The 23,837-nt window shown below is 41.1% G+C and overlaps 1 protein-coding gene across 6 annotated transcripts; it reads right to left on the minus strand.

Annotated features, from left to right (window-relative positions):
- Positions 1-1,179: 1,179 nt before the first annotated feature.
- On the minus strand, positions 1,180-21,142 carry LOC148015705 (uncharacterized). 6 transcript variants are annotated; one of them, XR_015688439.1, is made up of 12 exons: positions 20,881-21,139; positions 14,980-15,050; positions 12,233-12,447; positions 12,072-12,100; positions 11,914-11,964; positions 11,661-11,830; positions 11,356-11,454; positions 11,185-11,275; positions 10,987-11,072; positions 10,843-10,910; positions 1,911-2,048; positions 1,180-1,544 (listed from the first exon to the last, which is right to left on the minus strand). XR_015688439.1 is itself a non-coding variant. In XM_087665885.1 (12 exons), exons 1-11 carry the CDS (start codon positions 20,891-20,893, stop codon positions 1,994-1,996), a joined length of 948 nt encoding a protein of 315 aa, XP_087522011.1. In that variant the 5' UTR covers positions 20,894-21,139; the 3' UTR covers positions 1,180-1,544; positions 1,949-1,993. The 6 variants fall into 6 exon arrangements, 4 of the variants coding, with proteins under 4 accessions (XP_087522011.1, XP_087522010.1, XP_087522009.1 ...); XR_015688438.1 differs by having other exon boundaries at positions 1,180-1,575; XM_087665885.1 differs by having other exon boundaries at positions 1,949-2,048.
- Positions 21,143-23,837: the final 2,695 nt, after the last annotated feature.

Genomic DNA, 23,837 nt, shown 5'->3' on the forward strand with positions numbered 1-23,837 from the left:
TCCACAAAATATAGTATATCTAGTCTAGTCGCAAAAGCATACCATGATGCCTAATCTTCACAATGTCAAGATTGGCTATGTCAAGAGTTTTACCATCACACTCATTCTTTGGTGCAACCAATGCTGAGCTGAAAATGCATATTTATTGTTACCGATGGTTAGACATTGAGGGACCATCAAACACTTCAGCAAGCTGAACTTGATACATATCACCAAATGATTGAGAAATGGACAAAGAACATTTACATGAGGATTCCATTGACATTTTTGTGCACGTGCCTCCCACATTGAGAAATCTTTCAAGATCCAAAAGATATCGATTAAATTCCCACATGTCAAGACGTCTTGTTTGGTGGGTGGATAGCTTGCATAGCATTTCTTCTCCATATTGTTGGTTGCAAGTTGTCAATTTCAAATATGTTTTAATTGAACATTCCATTTAGAGGGAGAAACTTTTTACTCTAAGAGTTTGCTTGATTCTAGTTCGGCTAATCATAAAAGCATACTGAGGCAAACACATCATCTTAAGCATTGGGATGATAGCTTCATAGTCAACTCTGGATATTTAAAAGAATAGGTTACAACCAACTTCTTAGAAAACAAAGAAGGCCCCACATCAAGCATGTGCACATCTTGGATTAGGGATTCCAGCATCCCTTCATTGTGGGCATGGCAAGAACCGGCTCGCTAGGACCAAATGCCCCTACCAATGTCACAAGCCAACTGTTGGGTACAAGAGAAGCCTTCATGGCAAGTTGCTACTTTGGAGACAACAAAGAATGCATGTGCAAGTGCAAAAAAAAAATACTCATAGCTCAGTTAAGTTGAAGATTGCGAGCCCGTACGTTAGTGATAAAAGCCTATAAAGCTTGAGTCCTAAGATTAATGCAGGAGTGCAAAGAAGAATTCCTCCTCTTGCAAGTCCTTCCCTTAAGGAGTGGTGCAAGCCCAAAAGCCCATGAATTCAAGAATGTAAGTTCCAACATTTCTGGTCATTGTGTTCTTTCTAAGTAGACCTGCATCACTTTTGAGTCTCACCAGGTTGAAAACAGAGTACATAAAAATTGTGACAAAACACCCAACCTTGACTGATAATTTCTGGAGCTTATATTGACTTGATAATCCCATTACTGAGCACTCCAAATAATAGGAGCATCAATTCAAAACATAAGCAATCAATGAAGCATTAAATCATTTTACTCTTGTGCTACTTGTATTTCCCAAAAGCCATCTTGTATGAAAAGAACTGCTCCTAAGCAAGGCCAATCATCAGGCACATTTTTCAAAAAAACAGTCTGCAGTTTAGAAACTCCCACTGCTACACATGCAGCCCTAAATTGTCATGTCAAAGCAAAGAGTACCAGGTTTTATGTCACTAAGGTGGTCTCATCCATATGGGAGGTCGTCACACATAAAAAAGTTGGGTGACTAGTAATTTGTACAACGGCTCTCAAAACTTTCTCCCGTCTCCCCTTTTGTGACATCCATTACCACAGAGGCATTAGGCTCCAGATTAAAAGATTTGCCCACCACTGACCACCCCACTGCATACAGTCCTTGTGTGAGTATTCTATCCTGCAGATAAAGAGCATCAAAAAGACTGGAGGGGAAAAACATGCAACTTGTAGGACACATGAGACTGCATCCAAAAATGACGTAAGTCTCATAAATGACATAAGGCACCCTGAAAATTCTGTGTTAGCTAGGGGCCCTTAAAAACCACTTTTAAGCTTGTGAGAGACAACCACAGTCAAAAACTTAAACATAACCACCCAAAACTGCTCTTATGATATGCTATAATAGAACGCGCACACCTTAAAACTAGACCATTTAGGTGTGGATGTTACATCTGTGAACAACTGGTGGCACATGTTAAATGTGTCATTCCTAAAAAGTTCTACCTCCCTCACCCTGTTTGCTGATTATTTGACAGCTAAAAACACCTTGCCTTTAGCACTTCTCCAAACAAGAACTGCCCACTTGTCTTGATCATTCATTTATGCTTCGCAGCATTATGCTGACTAAGAGCTGATTCCGTCTGGAAAGTCCTGTTGAAAACAGGAAATAAATTAATCAAACACATCAGTCCTCTTTTCATGAGGATTTGATGAATAATTTTGATTGCACAGACATCTTCTATTATGCAAAATTAGCAGTATCCCACCAAATGTGTGCATATGCCAACCCAAAGCAGATTTAGTACTAATATGACTGGTGCCCATAATCTGAAGGTCATGAAAATATCTACTGTTAATTCAGTCGACATGCAAGACAACGATCAATTGCAGGAAAGCTTGAGGTCCGCAGTTCAGCTGACATCTCCAGGATGTGCAGAAAGCTAGAAGCTCGAGTTTTTTAATCCTAAAGCAAGGATTGTTATTGGGCCTGCCAAGACCAATCTGTTGTGGCATAATGCATAGCGGAAAACGTAGTTCAGTTATTTGGCCTAGAAGCAGCTACCCTGGCTCCCTATTTCATGGTTCAGCTTTGTTTTTTGCTTTAGGCAAAGGATTACATCATAAAAGACGCATAAAAGTCCCTCTATTGCTACATTTCTAATGCCGTTCAAAATATCAAATTTTTCTGGCTCCTAAATCAGCCCCAGAAAGGAAATATTCATTTTTGACATCACAAGACTTTCATTAGGACAACTGACTCAGAATGTTCTATAAAAGGGTACTCAATGTGCATTCCCACTTTCAACCCCCATTCCATCTCACATTGTGCCAGCTCTGCAGACATCATCATCTTCTTCTTCTTCTTTCTCCACCCGCTGCTGTCCTTCATGCAGCTAACCAACCACTGACCTGCCCGGAGCTGCAGCTTGCTGCTATCAGTTCCGCCCTGCCTGCTGGAGTCTTTTGGGGGCTGCATTTCTGTTGCAGGCTGCCCCCAGGTAGGTACCAGCTGCCTTGCTGCTTTCCTTTCCATCTCCAGCTAACAAAGACAACTGCATTTTCATTACCGCCTGCTTCCCTCTACAGCAATCTGAGTCTAGCTGTCCTCTCTCCCCAGAGCCTGTCACCAGGTTGTACACTGCTGATATTCGTCACTCCCAGCCTTGGACATTTGAGGCGTTTCAACATCCAGCCTGCTGCCCTGCTATCTTTGGCCCTTGGCATCAGATTTCTTCATCAACATTGGTGATTTGCTGCACTCAATATCATTCTCAGAGGATGACACTCTCCGGCACTCTCCCTCAGACCACTCCCACAAGAGAGAGTATCACTAGCGATCCAATTGGTGAGGATGGCCACCTTGCAGCACCACTTTGGAACGACTGGCGATCCATTGTCTTCATCTAAGCTAGGACTGGCAATGGGTATTGGATTTGCATTATGCAAAACCCCTCTCTATTGCTCCCATTCTGGAGGAACGGGCTGCAAGTTACTCTGAAGACATGCCCAGGCTGGTACCAATATCTGAACACAAATTGAGGAGGCTCTAGAAGCAGAAGAATGCATACATGTACACCTGCTAATTGACATTCTATTTCATTCTTGGTGCTACGCATTGACAAATCCCACTCATCCCTCTCTTATTACATTCGCATTTAGGTTCTCTTTCTCATGCCTTTAGTGGCTTAAAATTAGCTTTTTTCCCCCTAAGATTAGCTTAGATCCCTCCTATCTAGGTCACAGGTGTTAGGCCTTCGTTAGGCTGTCCAACTCATCCTCAAGTGAATGGCCTTTGCATCGTGGTGCTCCGTTGCTAGGAATGCCACCCATGCACACTATACCTCCGATCTACCCGCTTGTGAGCACACATATATCCTAGTGTAATTGTGTTGGATATCCCCCTCAACCTTTGGACCTCTACCTTCAACCATTTAAACATAGGGATATCCATCTCATGCTTATGGTGTGCTTATCCCCTTCCTTGGGCTATTTAGACAGCAACCATACCTATGCCTAGCTAGCCCAGTTACACTGTTCAACCCACTATGCATACTTCACCAATGCATGGTAGGCACTTTGAGGCAAACCCCAAAGTGTACTCCATATCCCATCCCTACCCTCCATATCCCTCAATCAGCACTCATACGTCAATTGCTATGGCCAAGAATGCCTTAATGACAAGACTACTTTTAACAAGTAGAATTTCATAACTTGGTTGAATCTTATGCAATAAGTGTTTGAGTTCCATGGTCTTTGGGACCTAACCTTTGATCTAGAGGCTATGCCCGATCCTCAACTTGCCCACCTTCATGTTGTCCATCAATGAAAGGCTCGTTATGTCACAGCAAGTGTTGAGTTAAAAGGTAATGATCTGAGTTTCACTTCCTATCACACTTCTTTTCTTTTGCATCTGATTGTTGGAGTCATCTTATTGATAGTTATGCAGCCAGAGATTGAACCCAATGCATCAATCTCCATCATGAGCTCCAAGAGTTCTCCATAAAGGAAGGGGATGATCTAAAAGATAAGTTGGCTCATTATAGGCTTACTTGCTAAGCTGATAACCACTGGCTTACCCAAGTAAGATAACAGTCACGTCACTTTAGATTTAAACAAGCTGCCCCCAATTGGCTTCCATTTTATATAGCTACTTATCTCATTAGACCCCTTCCTTATTGCTATTTTCAAAGGGGTCTCTAGTTTCCACTTCTATAGAGGGGAAATCTAGAGGTGGCAAGAACTCTCAAGAATGGAAAGCAAATCATAGAAAAGGTGACTCCCCTTCTTCAAATGAAATCAAAAATACTAAGCTGGTTTGACATGATAATCCCAAAAAGAATAGATACTGCACTTACAGCTAGTGCCCGAGTTATAAGGACAAGGAGTGTCTTTCCAAGGCCTAGGGTAATCCTTCTAGACCTTCTCCCCAAACCCGTTAGACCTCAAGCACAACCACAAGTGGTACCCCCCTTGGGGGATCGAGAGGGGGTCCTTACTCCAACCTAATCACATTCTTCCTGCTCCTCCTCGTTGAGAAACCACTTCTTTAGTTATTCACTTCAGTTAGGGTTTCGCATTGACAACCCCAAAAAGGGGTGGCACCCTCATTTTGGACACTTTTTCAGTGGGCACCAACACAGTGGTGCTCCACCCTAGACAGACAGGGCCTATATAAAGGCCACCTCTCCTCTCATTCACACACCATCATCCCACACATTCATTCCTTCTAATACATTGTCGCTCTCTTCCATATTCTTCTCTCCTTTCTCCATCCTTTCCACTGCCATTCACACCCCACGAGGAGGACATTATGATTTGTGGCTTCTACATCCATCTCCACTTGGTGTTTTACTACCGCATTCTACTGCGGCAATCTACTGCCACATTCTACTACAATGTTCTACTAGTGCATTCTACTGCTACATTTTATTGCGGCATTCTACTAGCACATTTTGCAGCTTGGTCCTCTTCCTGGCATCTAAGGATTGTGCCTCACTCCCTCAACAATTGGAGATCATCTTCTTCATCCCTGAGGGAATCAAAGAACTATGTTCCACTCCCTCAACCGTTGTCCTTCACCTTCCAATGATTACTTCGATAGCCCACTGTCTGAAGGACTGCGTTTCGTTCCCTTCACAGTGCAAATTCCCCACAAGTGTTGCCGCCTGATTTCATCTTTTGAGCTTCAACTCCGCTATATGAACTTTCCTTCACATAGCATGATTCAGTGCTTCATCATCCTATTCTTCTGTGTTTTCTGAGTTTCTCTTCTCTCTTAGTGTTTGCCATACACACTCTATGTCTCTCCCCACAAACCCTAATCTCTCTCTGGTTCGTCCCATATTTTGACAAAGTAATATGGTATCACAGCATACCTATTATTCTAACACTCCTAGTATCCATGCAACCTAGTGGCAACCTTACTAATGAGGTAGCTTCTAGACAGCCCCCTTAGTTAGAGTCTTTCACCACACCTAAGGCCTAGCTATCTGGTCTTATGGATCACCTATATTGAGCTATACTCCACATGCCCACCTAGTCACCCTTACAAGGACTCACAAAGTGACTTCAATTCATACAAGTCGCATATTCATTGCCTGATCACGATCTCCCTTAGCAAAGACCTGCCAAGGGACATGTGCAATGGTGGCCCTATCCTTGGGCTAGATCTCTCTAGTTCCTTTATAGTGGATCAAGCTAGTCTAGCACTTTCTTCTACTCAAAAGTCCTTAGGCTACTTCATTCAAACTCATAGGCTACTTTGTCCTTAGGGTAAGTATTTTTTTCCTTAGGCTAAGTACTTTTAGGATTTCACCTTCTCGCTCTCTCTCTCTCTCTCTCTCTCTCTCTCTCTCTCTCTCTCTCTCTCTCTCTCTCTCTCTCTCTCTCTCTCTCTTGTTGCACACTTTCTCATTTAGCTTAGTTTTGCATTTCCTACATCTCAATACAAAGCATTGGTATGTATGTTTTGGTCTCTTCTCATACTTACATGTTGGGCTTGTATTTCAATTAAGGACTAACACTACAAGTATCCACCAATCTTGACTAGACCAAGGACATTGTTTGTCGGTTGTTCCATTAGTGGCCCCATGTTCTCTCTTAGTTGAGCCATGCTTCTTCGACTAGTATGGAGGGTTTCACTTCCAAGGCCAAGCTTCAAGCATCTCTTGATGGTACCACAGCAAGGGCTACTTGTACACAACTCTTTCATCTAAGGTGTTTCTACATCAATGACTTCATCATGTTCTCAACACCATAGCTAGCTTCAAGCTTTTCCTCTAGCATTTTGACATCCATTGTTTGGAAGGGGGATATTTCCCCCACTTGGTAGATCAAAGGTTCAACTTGTCTTCTTTGTCTTTAACATCAACATCACTTTCTCATTGTATCTACCCTTGCATTTCATTACATCATTGCAAAAAGATGCTTTAGCAAGTAAACAACACCCTTATAAGTGTGATGGCCAAGTGGCACCTTGCTACATCAGCATGCCCCATATGCATTACCCCTTGCATTTGCGGTGCGTATATAGCCCATGTGTTTCATTGGGAATTTGGAATGGATGAAAACCTATGATTTTAGGCATCCCTCTAAATTAATAACCATACATTGTGTAGCATGATTGTCTTTTACCTCATCGAGTTGAGCATTTTGAGCACTCATTGCTCACCTAGAATCTCAAGCAGCTACCACACTCCACGCAACGACTACCCTCATCTATCCCTTTACATCTTCATATCTCAACATTGGCACCCTTGATTGTCGTTTTGGATGTTTGGTGTTTCTTTTGTATTAACTACTATGCCATATAAATTAAACATTTTTTTTATTTTTAAAAAGAACATGAAACCAACTTTCTTCTCAAAGAAGGTGGTATTGATCTGATTAATCAACAATTATAGCAACTAATTACATTAAATTGAAATGCACAATTTACTAGTTAATCTTGGAAAATGGACAACCCTTGGTCCCAAAATTAATGCCCCTTGTGGTATTTCTTTAACTTGTATTGCAATCTAGATGGAATACACTCAGATTCCTTGAATCTCCTTCACTCTCCAATTCCCTCTTGCTGTTAAGAATTACCAACAAGCCTTCAAACCAATTTGCCCCTTAGTTTGCTTGAGGATTGACCTTCAATTGTACTCCTTGGGTAACAAATTCAGCCCTGAATGTCTGTTAGCTGAATGACCATTTGAATCTCCTAAAATTGCCCCAATTTCAATGATTGAAAGTCTCTAGACCTTAATTTTGAGCACGCTTACCAAGGTGGATATCGAATCCTAATTTCTCTGTAAAATAGGATTTACAGCATAGATTAGTCAAAATCTCCACCCCCAATGGTTGATCTTGCTGGAAATTGCTGAGGAAGTATGGGAAACAGCCCAAGGTGAGAGAGAATGCTGAATAGAGAGAGAATTTTGAGTTTCTTAGTGAGGAAGGAGAGAAATCTATTACTGCCCTGTTTGGACAGCATTAAAATGATGTCACCTACTACCTTGGAGCCGTCTACTGGTGTCACCAATCCCTATAGGCTGTTGCCTACTATTGGACAGCCTCTTGGGTCAAGCACCTGCTGTGCGAACCCTCCTGGCTGGCTGCCATTGCCTATCAACTGCTGGTGTCTGCAGCTAAACAGCTCCTCCATCAATTCTCCATCTTCAAAATGTTCTCTCTCTCTCTCTCTCTCTTTTTTTTCGTAAAAGGTAATTGTATTAATTACGAAAAAGTTTACATGATTACAAGATACATGATGGCTCTATCCCATCGTGTGTACACACTGACTCTTTACAAGAACCAGACGGCCAAAGAGTTACAAAATCATGGCAAAGACGCGGAGGAAATTGCCATATGCCAGGGGCGTAAGTCCTCCCGAGAGAGGATGTCAGAGTGCCGGAGAAGATCTATCTGCCAATACAAGAAACCTTTAAGCCTAGCAATATGCCGCTGAACATTATAAGCGGAATCAAAAAGGAAAGCATTCCGAATGGTCCAATTGTGCCAACAGCCCCAATATCGAAGAAAGTGAAACAAGATCTCTCTCTCTCTCTCTCTCTCTCTCTCTCTCTCTCTCTCTCTCTCTCTCAAACATCCAAAAACTATTTCTCCCACTTGCATGGGCAAGTTTTGCTAAGTGGCAACCTTCCAAAACAATTTCCCACACTATCTAGCTTTAATAAAATTAATTTTTAGAACTATTTATGGCTCAAAAAAATAATCTAACTAGCCAACAATTATTGGCTATGCCAATTTATCACCCAAGTGATCCTAAGCACTCATTAGCCCACAACTGATATTCATTATTTAATTAATGTCAATTCTCTAGTGTCATCATTGACACTATAAGGGCTAATTAAATGGTCTAGGCCAAAATCTAACACCAGGTACCAGTGACCACCTATTCAACACCAATTCATATCTTGGGGCCCCAAGTACCACATTGCAAAATAACTAGCCTACACCTCACATGTGCAAGTCACATTTGCACATTTGATTAACTCTTTAATCAAATGCTAAGCAAAGCATCAAAATTTCACATCCTCAAGACAGACAAGTCCCATAGGAGTGTTCAAAGCCTTTGCTATCATTGTAGGGCCCTACATAGTCCATCATCACACCCTATGTGTAGTGTCTTGATTTCATAGGCATGACCTCTTGGGCGACTCAAAGAACAATTCCATTGCCTCTTGGATCAAGGTTAAAGCCTTTTTTTCACTCTCTTCGATTGCCCTTTTTGGGCCTAGGAGGGGGTATTAAGCTACATAAAATTGCCTTTCAATTATCATACCTTTCTAGCATTCCTTTTGCTCTTAAAGCAGCTCTAAAATGCAAGTATTTATTTTTAATGCCACACAAGACTTTTCAATAGGACAATTTGCTCCCATCCATAGCATTTTGAGTCCAATTGTCCTCCTCCCAGAGTCTGTTGAGGCTCTACACTACTGCTTCTTTTCATTTCTAACCAACACTACTATGTTTCAACATCCAACCTGCTATCCTACTGTCTTCAGCCCTTGACATCAAATTTCTTCATTGAAATCCGTAGTTTGCCACATGGGATCCATTTTCAAAGGTCAGCACTCTGGTAATCTCCCTCAACCTGCTCCCATGAGAAAGAGTGGTTGTTAGACAACCTCCATGCACTGAGCACCTCCGTCGTATCTCTTACCTTCGTCATTCATTTGTTCGTTCTTCAATTTCTTCTTCTTTATTTGTGTTCTTGTCCAAGTTCACTGTGTGTTAGTCGTGTTCATTCACTGTTTTTTTTCAACAAACCCTAGAGTATCTAAAACTTCACAAGTCTATTCTGGAAGTTCTTCAAACTCTAGTTTAGAATACTAGTCAATGATTGTCTGGAATATGTGTAGAGACCCAATACTAAATACTAGTTGGGCTATGTTGCATGCCTAAAGACAATGCTTTGTTGGGAAACCCTTCACATGCAATTTGCGTTCTGCATTTAGGGTTTCGCGTTTTGCATTTTGCGTTTAGGATTGTGTTTTGCGTTTAGGGTTTCGTGTTTTGCGTTTTGCATTTAGGGTTTCACAGTGGACAGCCCCACAAAGGGGCTGGGCGCCCACAATGGGGCGCCACCCTAGACAGCCAGCACCCTCTCTCCAAACGCCACCCTAGACAATCTCTTGCCTATTTATGGGCTGCCTCTGTCACTCATTCTTCACGGCTGATTCATTCAATCTATCATCTCTTCTCTCCAGCCTCTCCACTACCCTCACACCCCTTCACGAGGACATTGCGGTTCATGATTCGTAGCTGTCTTCATCATCTTCCTTGTGCTACGGCACCCTTGTTCCCTTGTATCACATTCACTCCATGATTCAAATCTTCATCATTCCATTCATCAGAGTTTCTTCTCTCTTCTCTTCTCTTCTCAGTGTTTACCGAGTTTGACAGCACTGATAGACCCTGTCCTACTGCATCTGAACAAGCCAACTACCAACTGCAAGTTCCCACCCCCACCCCGGTTTTGAATTGGCACCTTGGTAAAGGCAACAAGAATAAACATACTCAAATAACTCAAATACAAAAGCCAACCTTGTTGCAGCACACCTGTGTGTCGCACTGCATGAGTCATGTTGCATGGGTTGTCTAGATGAAGACTTTAAGTCCTGCAAAATTTTCCTTCCTCCTAACAATAAATCATCTCTCCATGGGTAGAAGGACAATTAATAATTGTAGGAAGTAGCCATGACCTCACATCAACCCCATAGTTTTTAATGCCCACTTTTACAGTTTTTTATTATGCATCAACTACATTGAGCTTTTCAAACAGTGTCAAAGAACCATCTGAGACTCAGAAGCACTGGTTTGGTTTTTGGACTCAAGTTTCTAATCACATATAGTCACTCTTCAGCCTGAACCTTAGATGCAGATAGGTTATCTTGCTACTACAACGCCGCACCCTCTCACAAGCTGAAGTACTTACTTCTTGCATGGTTGACAAGTATATTGACCAAACTTCTTTTCAGATGATGGTGTGCTGCCTTTTCCACTCTGCACAGTCACAAACAGATATCAATAAGCTGAATTGTATCAAGTCTGCAGCATGATCAGCAAAGAAGTCACTCACACTTTCTTTTCCCGAAGGCTTCTTTCCAAATGCATCTTTCTTCGCTGTTGATTGTTCCTTGACCAGTGAAGGTTTACCTACCTTACCTGGAAAATGCCAACAAGCACACTCCATTACCACCTCAAGTCAAAAAGAGAAAACCTTTCTTCTCAAGCTTCAAAAGTAAACTCAAGAATTCATTCAATATTTCACACTAACCTTGCTTTGCTTTGAGAAATGGTGTTGTAAGCTTTGCTTTTTTATCAGTCCCTTTATCCTTCCCCGTATTAGGCCTTTTCTTCTCAGATAGCTGAGAAAGTACATCTAAAACACATGGATCCAACAAAAAAGCAGTAGATACCAGCTAAATGGATAAGTATTAGAGCATACCAAACGCTCTTCCTCAGATTCCTCAGATTCATCGTCTTCATCAGAGCCATCTTCATCATCTGACCCTACATCGTCTTCACTTTGATCATCTGGCACTCCCTGAACCAAATAACCAATTATTTACAAGAAGTGACAGCTTATTGCCACAAAACCAAAAAGGCTTATTGCTTAGTCTATTTAAAATTTCCTTCTCAGGCTTCATTTAAAGAGCCTTTAATCAAGTTGGACTATGCAACAAAAAGTTATTCAACAGCACTAAAGATTGTCTAGATTGCAGTGCTTCAATAGGTCCACAGAATGCTCACATCTTCTTCCTCAGCAACAGAATCATCATCATCATCACTGTCATCTTCATCATCAGAAGCTTCTTGCATAGTTGTTTCAGGCCTTGTTTTGGCTATACGTGGCTTAAGTTCTGCTGCAAGAGCTTGGGTTTCCGATGCTCCAGTCTTGGCCACTCTTACAACAGCCTTATCTGTGAAGGCAGGAATGTTAGCCCATAGGTGATTGCAGCCACAAAAGGTGCATGCTACAAGCACGGAAGTCAGAAGGTTCCACCATTATCTTTTGATGACAACGGTACCAAGTTGGGAGCTTCCTCCTCTGATTCTGTACCACAAGCACAATCAGCACCAGATAAGCCTCATAATCACTCTTTCCCCATGCAAACCAGTCCTTTACTGACAAAAAAGGAGGATTGTCTGAAGAGTTTGTACCAGAACTGTCATTATCATCATTGAGCAGAGTGGCAAATCTCAAGGTTAAGGATCCAGATAAAGTAATCCTGTGTTTGTTTTTTTATCATGGAACAGGAATAGATGAAAAAACCATCAACTGCTCGTGCATAAAGAGGAACCATACTATTACAGAAGGATATTCATAATCATTGCTGGTTTTCTTGTAACCGCAAAAATAAACACTGCTAGAACTGTTGTGAGACAAAATAAAATCCTTATGAAAAATGAGATCAAGTGAGATCTGATCAAGTCTTCCCGGTGCCAAAGTGCCAGCCACAACTTCTTTGTCATCAATTTTGACCTTTAAAACAACTCTTTCATTTCCTTTTCCAATCTTACTTTCTCCAAGAGCAGCCTACAAAAATCCGACGACCTGCCAAGCTCAGAAAGACCTTTAAAGAGATTTTAGAATATCAAGAGTTCATAAGCTTTAAAAAGTTTTCCACACACATACATATAGCAATTCTGAACTGACAGTAGACCATCCCAGAAGTCCCGATTTTCTTTTTAGTGCAAAAATACTGTTTATGATCAATAAAAAAAGGAAAGCCATTGACAATGGACTTTAGCTTTACTCTACAATCAAAACCAAACCATCTAAAGCCATTACAAAATGTATGTCAAAGTGAGAGTCCACTCCTGTCAATCCAGGATTTCCTAGTCCTAAGGACACCTACCAAACAGTAGAAACTCACTGAAAAACTAGAGTTCGTCCCATGTGAGAGATGCCTGAATGCATTCATTGAACATTCAAAATCTCCTAAGGACACAGACCAGCTCAAGTATTTTCATCCATAGTTCAATTTTAGAATCAGCGGGGCACACAAAATGGATCTTAAATTTGAAATATGTTGCTCACAATCTTTAGATCTTTTCTTCTTGAGTCTCTTATGGCATCATATAGGAAATTGTACTCTTCAGAGGTGTGCAGTCAGGCAGCAGGATTGTAGTAATAAAGAGTTGCCACATCAGAGGTCTAACATGGAAATCCAATGACCTCACCACCATTGATTGCTTCAGCAGTTTAGAGAGTGACAGAGTGCTCTATAGAAACATTATCACATGACAGTTTGAGGCACATGTTGCTGGAGGAGATTGAAGGTAGACCTGCATAATAATTCAGATGCTGAGTGCAAAACTCTCGATCATATTATGCATTCATACCTGACAGGCTTAATCTCTTTCTTGCATGGTGTCTTCAGCTCTAAATATAAGCCTAACAAGAGCAGGACTAGGGTTTCAGGCATTCACATTGATTTCTTTGGGTTTTGCAGCTACTGAGTATCCACTTGAGCATTTATAGATTGATTCTGACAAGATCAGCAGAGGTTAGATATTTGGCTTAGTCTCAAGTACACAGACATCTTGAGAGAGAGAACATTTTGAACTTCATAGAAGCACCTTGGTCCCACAATATACAATCACTTTTTAAAGCCCTCCTTTCTAAGAAAAACTGTTGTGCACAAAAAGCACCAGTATGAAGCTAAATACTTGGATGGACATTTTTTAAATGCCTGAAAAGATGAGTGGCAAAACTCAAAAGCTGGAAAACTGAACCTGAGGCCTCAAATCGCCACTTAAAGGCATCAGAAGGCTGCAACAAATCATATCAAAGCCAAAACAAACATCACCTAGGCTGAAAACAAGCAATTTTGTCTAGCCTTCCAGCACTGGGCCACATCACTTGCTACACCACTGACAATTTTGCTCTTCCCTCTTTGATTAGATGAAGCTGTGGTTTCTTCATTTTTATCAAAGCATACCTTCAACTCCATGACTTTATCTACTGTCCAAGGCTTTTGTCTTTCATCAATCAAAGTAATTCAGGACAAACTCAGCCATATCAGGGCCATTCATTGTGACATATTTGCTCCAAGGGCTGCCCAGAGTCCGATGCTGCATTCTCCTCAATGTGGAACTGTATTTTAGCCTAGTATGGATATGGGCTAGAGGACGTCGTTTAAATTTAGATGTAATAGCAATATCTTTTAGCTAATGAAATATCTAACCTTCCTTGTAAAAAAGAATGATGTTAACATAGATTCTTGGTTATCTGTCGTATTCTAAGAGATAGATCTTTCACTGGTTCCACCAAAGCTCTAATCCTACTGTAACAAGAGTTTCCTGTTTTCACCAAACAACCATTTTAGAATCTGCACTGTATATGACTAGTTACTCCATTATATATTTTCTCACAACTAATAAAACATGAAGTAAAAAAAACATGTCTACAAAAGCTTGAGCAAGGGTGGAAGAAGTCAAGACAATGAAACAAAGACGAACATCATATTTCGAACATCCTTATCCCAGCCCCCAACAAAAAAAAGGGTGTGGCTTTGATTTAAGCCTTAACACCTTAGTATTGGCTAAGAAAAATGTCCACAACCGGGAGAGGGAAGGGGGAGGGGGAAATTGGATTTCTCTTGATAGAGAGCTTTTGCTTTTGCTACTATTTTCCACACTTAAACAGACCTTTTTTTTTTTTGCCCTCAAATAGTTTCATAATCTAACTACTATGATATAATGTAACTAGAGTAAATTGCAACCTTTCAATTTTTCTGAGCAGTATTTGCAAAATAAATAATAGAAGACATGAATCTTTACAACTCTTTGCCTAATCTCATTGATTCCAATATTCCTTCCTAGCTTCCTTTGACCATGCAAAGGTGCCTTTGCTAGTTTATCATCCAAGTCATCTTGTAATTCTTGTATCACTTCTAGAACGGTATCACAAGATACTGAAATGCCTTTCAACTATGACAAAATGTCCAACTTTCCTACACTTGATACAGGAAAACATCAATGAAGTTTACTTTCCTAAAGCCCACAAACATTGTGATGTTGCCTTAGATTACCATGTAACAAGCTATCAGGTAAGATCTGGAACCTGTGAAACAAGTAGGTAAGAATCTTGTGCAACATGACATTTTAAAGGCTTTCCGCTCGACACCTCTACGCCTGTCATGTACACACACCACAAGTAATAATGAGAGATTGACATAGTGGCATCTTCTTGCTGCAATTTTAATGGTGGGAGGGTAAGATTCAAATGATTAGATAAAAGCACAATATGCTAATGCAAAGGACTAATAATTATAAAGTTCCAAACTGATCTTACTTGCTAAATGACAATCAGGTGAAGAATGCAGTTTTAAATATGGCATTTATAAGCACTATGAACAGCTAACTAAGTCTATGTCAAAATCATAGCTTCGAATACATGCATCACATAAATTTGTGAAGGTCATATTGGTCTATAAAAGTAATAACAAACTAAAAGGCCCAACTTCTGTTAGTGGTCATGGTCATCTGATTGTGAACCCTGCATTAAACCCTTACGGAGACACTTTTAGTCTTATTGTCCTTTGGCTCTATTTTTGTGCCTCATCCATCTTTATGGCCCTGGACAACACTAGAGAGTATTCTTTTAGGGTTTCTTTGAGATTACGCCACCTAAGAGTACTTTTTGAGTTTCTTGCTCTATAGGCACACCTATTAGTTGGTCATTATCACTTCCTACCTTCTCACCTCTAGCACCCTCACTAAAGCTCACATGGTATCATCCCCTAACCTTTGCTCAAGCTGCTGGCCCCTTCATGCTAGCTTCTTCTACCCCTCCCCATAGTTGCATTTCTTTTGCAGCTGCCCATTTCTCACCTCTTCTACCCTTCGCCTTTCTGTCCACCTTATCTGCAAACAGCTTCTTCTCTTCTTCCCTCTTGCGTTTCAGTTTTCCTGCTGTTTGTGAGGTGCTGGCCTGCTTTAGGCACCTGAAAAATCTGTGTTTCCCTGCTGTTCCAACTGCTGGTCACTAGCCGAAGGCTGCATCTAGCTGTGTTTCCCTTCTGGCGTCATGCTGCTGACCATGGTTACTATTAGAGGCAACTTTGGGAGCTGTGTTTTCCAGCTGGAGGTGGTCTTGGTGCTCTCTAGCATAGCTGCCCACACCCTGTTTGCAAAGGACATCTCAGCCAAGGTTGCTTGACACTATCTACACCCATCCGGCCCCTATTTCCAACCCTCCGACGCTACCTACACCCATTGCTGTTTCCTCCTGCCACCCACACCTCAAGAGGCTGCATTTCAGCCTAGAGACCAGCCTACCTACTGTGTTTGGTGCTGTCTGCTGCTGTGGCCCCTATTCTCGCCTCAGGAGACTGCATTTTGCTGCTTCTACTGCCACCTAGCAGTCCTACACCTGCTGCTGGCTGCGTTTTGCAGATTTCACACTCTTCTACTTCAACAACATCTCCTCCCTCTCTCTTGCAGGCTATGGTACACTCAATGGAAGTAGAAAGAAAGGTGCAGTGGAAGATAAGGGAGGGATGATGGGTGGAAGCCCAAATGGATTTGTGACAGATGTTATTGTGGAAAACATGATTGGTTGCTTTTGTCCATTAAATGCATTAGATAAAGATGCACCTACTCCAAATTGACTATGAGAAATAAAATAATTTAAACGAAAAGAAAAGGAAGGAAAACTTACAAGTTTTTCTTACAGCTTCTTATCTAGTTTTGAGTTCATAAAGAAATACATGTCTTTCTCATTACTCAAAACCAATGCTCGTTTTAAAGAGTCCTTCTTGATGAGCATCCCCTAATCCAACAAAAAATGCATAATCAATTGGTATAGAATTTGAAATAATAGGATTCGTACCTAACATTGGAGAAAATATGTACTATGGAAGTGATGTGTAATTCGAGCTAGATTCCACTTGCGGATGGCCGATCCATAGTGGAGATTCTGAAGGTCCAACAAGATCATTAGTTCTATGTACAAAATTTAAAGGAGAAATCTCGCGCTTACCTTCAACCTCCTGCTGAGCCCTATGCATTAGGATGAGATCATACTTAGCAACATAAATTTGATATCATCTGTGAACTCCATGGTAGTCTAATAGTTCTCCGCCCATGTCAGATAAGGCAGAAGCAAGCTGGGAGGCCCAAAACTGATCGTTTTTGTCCATGTTTGGCTATGGAGACTGGAGCGGTGTTGTGAATGTGTACGAAGTCATCTGACCCTTCTGTTGTTTCTTGTTTCACGGATGAGCGTTCCGATCAAAGGCCAAGGTTTCCCAAAGAGTACCTATGAAACTAGCATTCCTTATCGGATAGGGTGGCAAATAATTTGATTAAGCAATAATTAGAGTAAGCATAAAATTCATGTAAATTGAAAAAGCACACTTTACCACTTTAATCTTGGATATTCGACACCCTATTGGACCCAAAATTAGCACCCGTTGCGGTATTTCTTTATCTTATATTGCAAATGAAAGGAGTGCAACTGAGATCCTCTAATCTCCTTCGCTAACTCAAGTGTCTCTTGCTGTCAAAACTAACCAGTAAGCCTCCAAACCAATTTGCCCCTTGCTTTGCTTGGGAATTAGCCTTCACCCTGCTCCTTAAAAGACAAATTCGGTCTTAAATCTGATATTGGCTGGCTGGCCTCTTAAATCTCCCTAAAATTCCTAAATTTCAGCTATTGAAATTCAAGTCCTAGGCCCTCAATTCTGAGCACACATCTTGAGGTAGCTATCAGAACTCTGATTTCTACTATAAATAAGGGTTCACATCAGAGTTTGATTGAAATCTCTTCTTCTGATGGCTCAAACTGCTTAAAAAATACTAAGATAACTTGAGAGATAGCTAGGGGATAAGAGAGAAAATGATGTAAAAAGAGAAATTTCAGAATTTCATCACAAGAAATGTTGAAACACTATTGCTACTCTGCTGAAACAGCCATAGAAGTTGTCACCTACAGCTTAGGACCACCAAAAAGACTGCTACCCCCTCTTATCTACTATCACCTATACGAGAACGACCTTGGGCTGTTGTAACCTACTCCTGAAGGGCTCCAAATTGCTGTCATGTGCTATAGGACTGATCCTTGGTGACTACAAATCACATTAGCAACCTCTCCTTGCTCTCTAATAGCCTTCTCCTCTCTCACAGCGCTGTAATAGACTTCCATCAGCTCCTAAAAACGTTTTTCCTACTTGCACGGGCAAGTTTTGCTAAGTAGTAGACTTCTCATCCTATTTTTTGGCATTATTCAACTTACAAAGTTGATTTTTTAAAATATTCATTCTAAAGATTAATTCAACAATTATTCTAGTGCTCAGAAAATCAATTTCACCAACCAATAATTTAATTGGCTAGGCCAATTTGTCTTCCAAGTATCCCTAAGCAATTATTAATCCTTAGACCAGTATTAATTAATTAATTAATACCTAGTCTCTAATGTCACCACTAACATTAGTAGCCTATAAATTGATCTAGTCCTAAATCTAACACCGAGTACCACCTAGTACCTGTCAGACATAACTTATTACGACTTTTGCCTTTGGCACCCATTGCATCCTCGAGGTCCTTAGCCTATTACTATGAAATAACTGCCATGTGCATCACATGTACTAAACAACCTTGTATATTTGATTAATAACTTAATCAAATGTTATCGGCAAGATTAAAGTATCTTAAAATTTCACATCCCCATGACAACCAATTCTAATATCATGTGAAGAAATACTCTAAATACAAAACCAATCATACAACAAAACACAGTTAGGGTTAGGATAACTCAGAGACAATGAACATAATGAATAATAAAGCGAATGAATTTTGAATATACAATACTCATGCAACAAACACACTATACAATGAATACTAAACCTCAAACTCTCATATCTATGGGATCAAGGTAAAGGTTATGAGCTAGAGAGTGTGACGTGCTCCGAATAAATCCCAAATCATAGTGAGGTAGCCTCCAAGTGTCGAGCAACAACAAAATGCAGCCAAGGAAGGCGAGATCTGATACACATAGCAATGCACGAGAGAGAAAGACTAAAAATCAGGCAACAACTGCAGGCAGGTAGCAACAGCAGTAGGATGTGGAGGAAGGTTAGGATCAGACGCTAGATAATAGCAGATGGTTGTTCAGGGAAAGCTTTGACCGTGATGTTCTTTGTGAACAGAGTGTGGGCAATAGAAATATGGCTCCTGAAACCTACAAAAACGAGATTAAAAAAGAGTGATATACTGCATGCATATTAATAAAAAGTTTGGGGTACCCAAATTAGCGTTGTGTACGTAGGACACAGTAACTCTCTAGGATCACATTTCTTTTTAAAATAAGATGGTTTTTTCATTAATTAAGCGAAAAGAGTGGTACCTTGTTCTCAAGTTGTTGTGAATGGCTAAAGTAGAGCACATGGAGATGCACGAGGAATCAAGATGAAGGCATCAAAGAGAGAAAATGACTTTGCTACCAGTGGAGATGAGAAGAGTGTGAGAAAGAAAGGAGTGACTGTCCGTAACTATTGAAGACTAGGTTGAAATATGTGTGTGGAGTTTGAGATTCTCCCTCAAGTGTGTTCCTCGAGTGCTCATGGATCTGTGGAAGCTCATGCATAGGCGGAACTCAAGGATTGGCTCAGTTTTGCGAAGTTTCAATGAAGCCTATTCGTTGGGATTGAGGCATGTTGATGTTGCTGATTTATGAGCCGTGGATTGAAACTACAAATATGAAGGAGCTATCATGTCCAGCAAGGAGAGTGTCTTTGTATTTACTATGTATGATGTCCTATCAATCCCACTAAAGTATCTTCATGGTGTCATTTCTATAAAGTTTATGAAAGAATAGTTGTAAGTAAACACACCCGTATACATCATGTCTACTAGAGTAAGTCATGAAATTTGCGATGCTACCACTTATTGTTGAGATACAAATGCTGATGTTACTTGTATGGTTTAGTTGTATGTATTGATCATTGTCATCATTATTTTATTTTTTATATTCTTGGGTAGTGTGCTTCGGTCTTTTCTTGTTCCACCATCACAATGGCATCAAATGTTGGTTGCTACACTTGAGATTCATTTAGGCGGATGACACTCTCCTTCGACATCCCTTAGCACACTCCCACAAGAGATTGTGGCTTTTGGACAACCTACCTCCTTAAGCATCCATTATATCACACCTAGCATGTGTGACAAATACTCACTTTCACATGCTTCTTTAGCAACGATCTGCAAAAGAGATGCAACAACCACCTAGAAAAGACAGCTGTTTACTTCCTCCACCAACAACTAAAGAGAGATCCTTGCATTTTAGATATCCTCCTAGAATGCTCTTCCCTCTGGTGTTCTGCCTTGTGTTCGACTCAAAAATGGATTTTTTCCAAAAGGTGACTTGAACAGAGACTCTAGGTGGAAGACCTAGTTTGATCGTGGCATTTATGTCAACCCAAGAGCCATGCTTAAGTTTATGCCTTTGAATCATGTACATCTGCCTGGAACGACCACTTGAATGAGGGTGTGAGAATTTGGGAGTATGATCTATATTGACTTATTTCTCACAACAACAGAATCAGTTACCATTAGGATTGACAGTGCCAATTGGTCAAATTTGGTCTACGGTGGCATGCAAACTACCCCTCTCAAAAGACCAGTACAAAGGCAGTTGACCATAGAGGTCGACAGCCAGCACCCTTATCTTGGGCATGAAAGATTAACATGTCAAGCTTTGATTTAGACACAGTCATGGTATGTGTGGCCCACCATCTTGGTACGACCCCGATTTTCGTCTCAGAAATTTTTCGTCAAGCGGCCTCTTTGACGTGAACGAATTTTTTGCTAATCTATTCTGGTTCGATTTGATAATGCTTTGGAGATGAGCTTAGTGTAGTGTCAACGAACAGATCCTCCACACAGCAATACAATTTTCTTCTGTAACGCTCTCCTGATCTTCATTTTGTGTGCGGGAAGAAATGATAGCAATAAGAGAACTTACCCCAAAACTCCATTGCACGCCGAAGCTGACAGAACCTGCAGGAAACCCTAGCACCCTGCGCGGTCAGACCCTCTTGAACACACAGCTTGCCGGCACTTCCCTTCACCTGCAGTAACCATGCGACTCGAGACTCGAGAGTCGATAGTGAGCCCTCGATGACTCAAGGAGGAGTGAGTGTGACCGACGTGTGACCTGACCCCGTTATCTGGTCTAAAAGTGTCCGCTAAGGGCAGGAATGCTTCATAAAGTTCTCGTTCTCTTTTCTAAATGTGAACAAAGCATCTGGAAAGAAGTTTGATTAATCGTTGAAATCGTGCAAACTTTACATTTTTGTTGATAAAATACCTTGCTTGTCTTGCCATCTCTAAGCTCGACAATCGTGCCACGCCATGGACATTATCTTGACTAATCATTTTTCTACACGTCTATGTCTTGCCCTTGTACCCACAAACTTTTCAGTGGCAGTCTACCAAGTTTGAACCCAACTTAAAGTGGCCGAGGCAATGGAGAAAGGGTTTGCTATGGAATCCCAACACACTTCTCGACCCAACGGAAAAAGATCCTACCATCATGTATTCACACACTCTTTGGGCCCAATGAGGATAACAAATAGTGAATTTGACCTCATAAGAGGGTAGTTTGGTAGTCGTCTAAAGACCAATCATAGTCACCACCATCAAGGCTATCTTTGAGTGTGCGGATTTAGGTAACCATGTATTTCCTAAGTCTCTCTGGCAAACATAAAGACATAACTACGGTTTTTAGACGACTAAAGGCATAACTAAGGTTTTTAGTAGCAATCTAACATCAAGCTTAAAACAAACGCATTTCATAAAATGTCAAAAATCAATGTGGATAAGCGTCGCATTTGGTTCAATGAGAGTGAGAAATGAGAGGAGGCTAAGCATCAACCCTTTGCCCATAAGGCACAGTCTCACACCAACCCTTTAAAATAGTATTTAACTAGTTCTAGGACTAGCTCTTAGAAAGGCCATGCTTATTAGTCTTTTTCTAAGCTTTGAAAAAAGCCATCCAACTAACCAAGTCCAGTTATGCCCACTTCCCATAAGGCTTATTGGCACACTCAGCAATCCAATTGAAAAATATAACTATTTTTTATTTATTCTCATATATACGACCCGCTCCAAGAGTGAACCAACGCAAAACCGAGTCATCACCACTACAAGATACAGGCATCATACCAACGTTCAAAGTGATGAAAATGTTCATTAAAAAAATTGCCCACATCGTCGCTAAAAACGTTGGTATTAGTGATACCATAGAGCTGTCACTATAGGTGTCGCTATCAGCATCGCATTGCATCACTATTTACGTCGCTATCCGTGTCGCAAATGCGACGCAGATGGCGACGCAAATAGCGACAATTTGTGACTCAAACAACGACGCCAATAGCAATGCATGCAGTAAATTGCGACGCTAATAGCAACGGTTACAGAGAAAAAAATTGTGAAGGCTGCCCTGCCACAAATAGTACTATGTGCTTTATTTGGGCCATACAAAAGAGTTATAGTAAAGTGTACAATGCTCGTCAAAATGAATGCAAAGTGTACTTAAATCCATAAGACTGATACATTAAATAAATACAAGATCGCGTAATGAAAGCGACCGGTACAATCATGGCAAGATACAAAGAATGATAATAACATAGTGCATAGAAAATGCATATATAAATCACATGACAAACAAAAGAGGATGTGCGCTCCATGGATCCAAGGGCGAGCTATAGATCCTCACCATCAAAAAGCTCGTCCCGCCACAAAGGAGCATCGAACGGACTCTGCAAAAAAAAAAAACACATCAATCCACCATACAATAATGTATTTTAATTAAAATTAGTAACTACGGACAAGAAAGATGAGTGACTTACTGGGCCACCACGTGCATACAATCGGTCGATCAATCTAGTGAGACCGTGTTTCTCTACATATCGAGTCTCTAGAGCGGTAAGATCACGATTTGTAATGGAGTGCTGCAAAGAAAACAAAATACAACTATTAGAAACACGATTGTCAATACAAGGGATATTGCAAAAAAATATGCGAGAAGAATAAAAGAAAAACTTACAAAGTCCTCCAAATAAGTCTTATGGCCGCCACTCCCAAGATGATGGACCACTTCTACCTCCAGTTGTGCCCTCGCTACATCGCGCTGCTGTCTCCAACGTCCTGGAGAATCTGTAGCCTCCTTTCGGAGTCAATGCCAGTCATCTGTGTTTAGCCACTTGAGCTTTGAGGTCCCACTCTTAAGTACCTTGTATGCATCCAATCGTCTATGTGACATGTATGCATGCATGCACTCCATCATCCAACCTATGGAAAACCTATCTACTGCGGTGGGTATCGAAAACTCCTCATGCAAGGATGCTACTATGTAGTCCTTGCTCCCCTTCGGTATGTTCTTCCAATGATCCAAGACGATGTGTCAAAAAACTTGTTGGCACAATTCTTTCGTACGAGTCACCACCCTCTTCCCCTCATCATTCATGATGATGGCTCATGTCCTATCATCTACAAGGTATCCATACCCCTCTGGGATATGTCTAAGATGTGTCATCTTCCACCTCTACGACCACGCTCTTGGGCATATCTAGGAGACCCCTATACATCTGGTGTACCTACGGGGGTGGTATCTCTAGGAGTAGCACCCATAGGGATGCCACCTATGAATAACTGAGCAAAAGCTAAAGTGGCTGGAGTAGATGTCCCCACAGGTGTGACAAATCCTACATGTGACACAACTCCAACAGAACGACGAGATGGAAACACAGCGTCAATTCCTCCACAACAACCACCTGAGCCACGCTCTCTCGAATCTACACGAGAGCGAGGAGTAGCACCTATATCTCAAGTCGACCGCGGGCTCATTACATCCATGTCTCTACAGCATCCCCCAAAACCACTCCCTCCGTCCGGCCCAAATCTGAAGCATCGACCTCG

This window comes from Lygodium microphyllum, chromosome 24 (assembly GCF_053477565.2).
Source record: "Lygodium microphyllum isolate KBCC chromosome 24, Lygodium_microphyllum_v1.1.10, whole genome shotgun sequence".
Classification (NCBI taxonomy): Eukaryota; Viridiplantae; Streptophyta; class Polypodiopsida; order Schizaeales; family Lygodiaceae; genus Lygodium; species Lygodium microphyllum.

Coding starts and splice junctions, on each gene's coding strand:
- LOC148015705 (XM_087665882.1), bottom strand. Junction 11,965..12,071: donor TGATGATAATGACAGTTCTG/GTACAAACTCTT, acceptor CTTGTGGTACAG/AATCAGAGGAGGAAGCTCCC. Junction 11,455..11,660: donor CTGTTGCTGAGGAAGAAGAT/GTGAGCATTCTG, acceptor TATTTGGTTCAG/GGAGTGCCAGATGATCAAAG.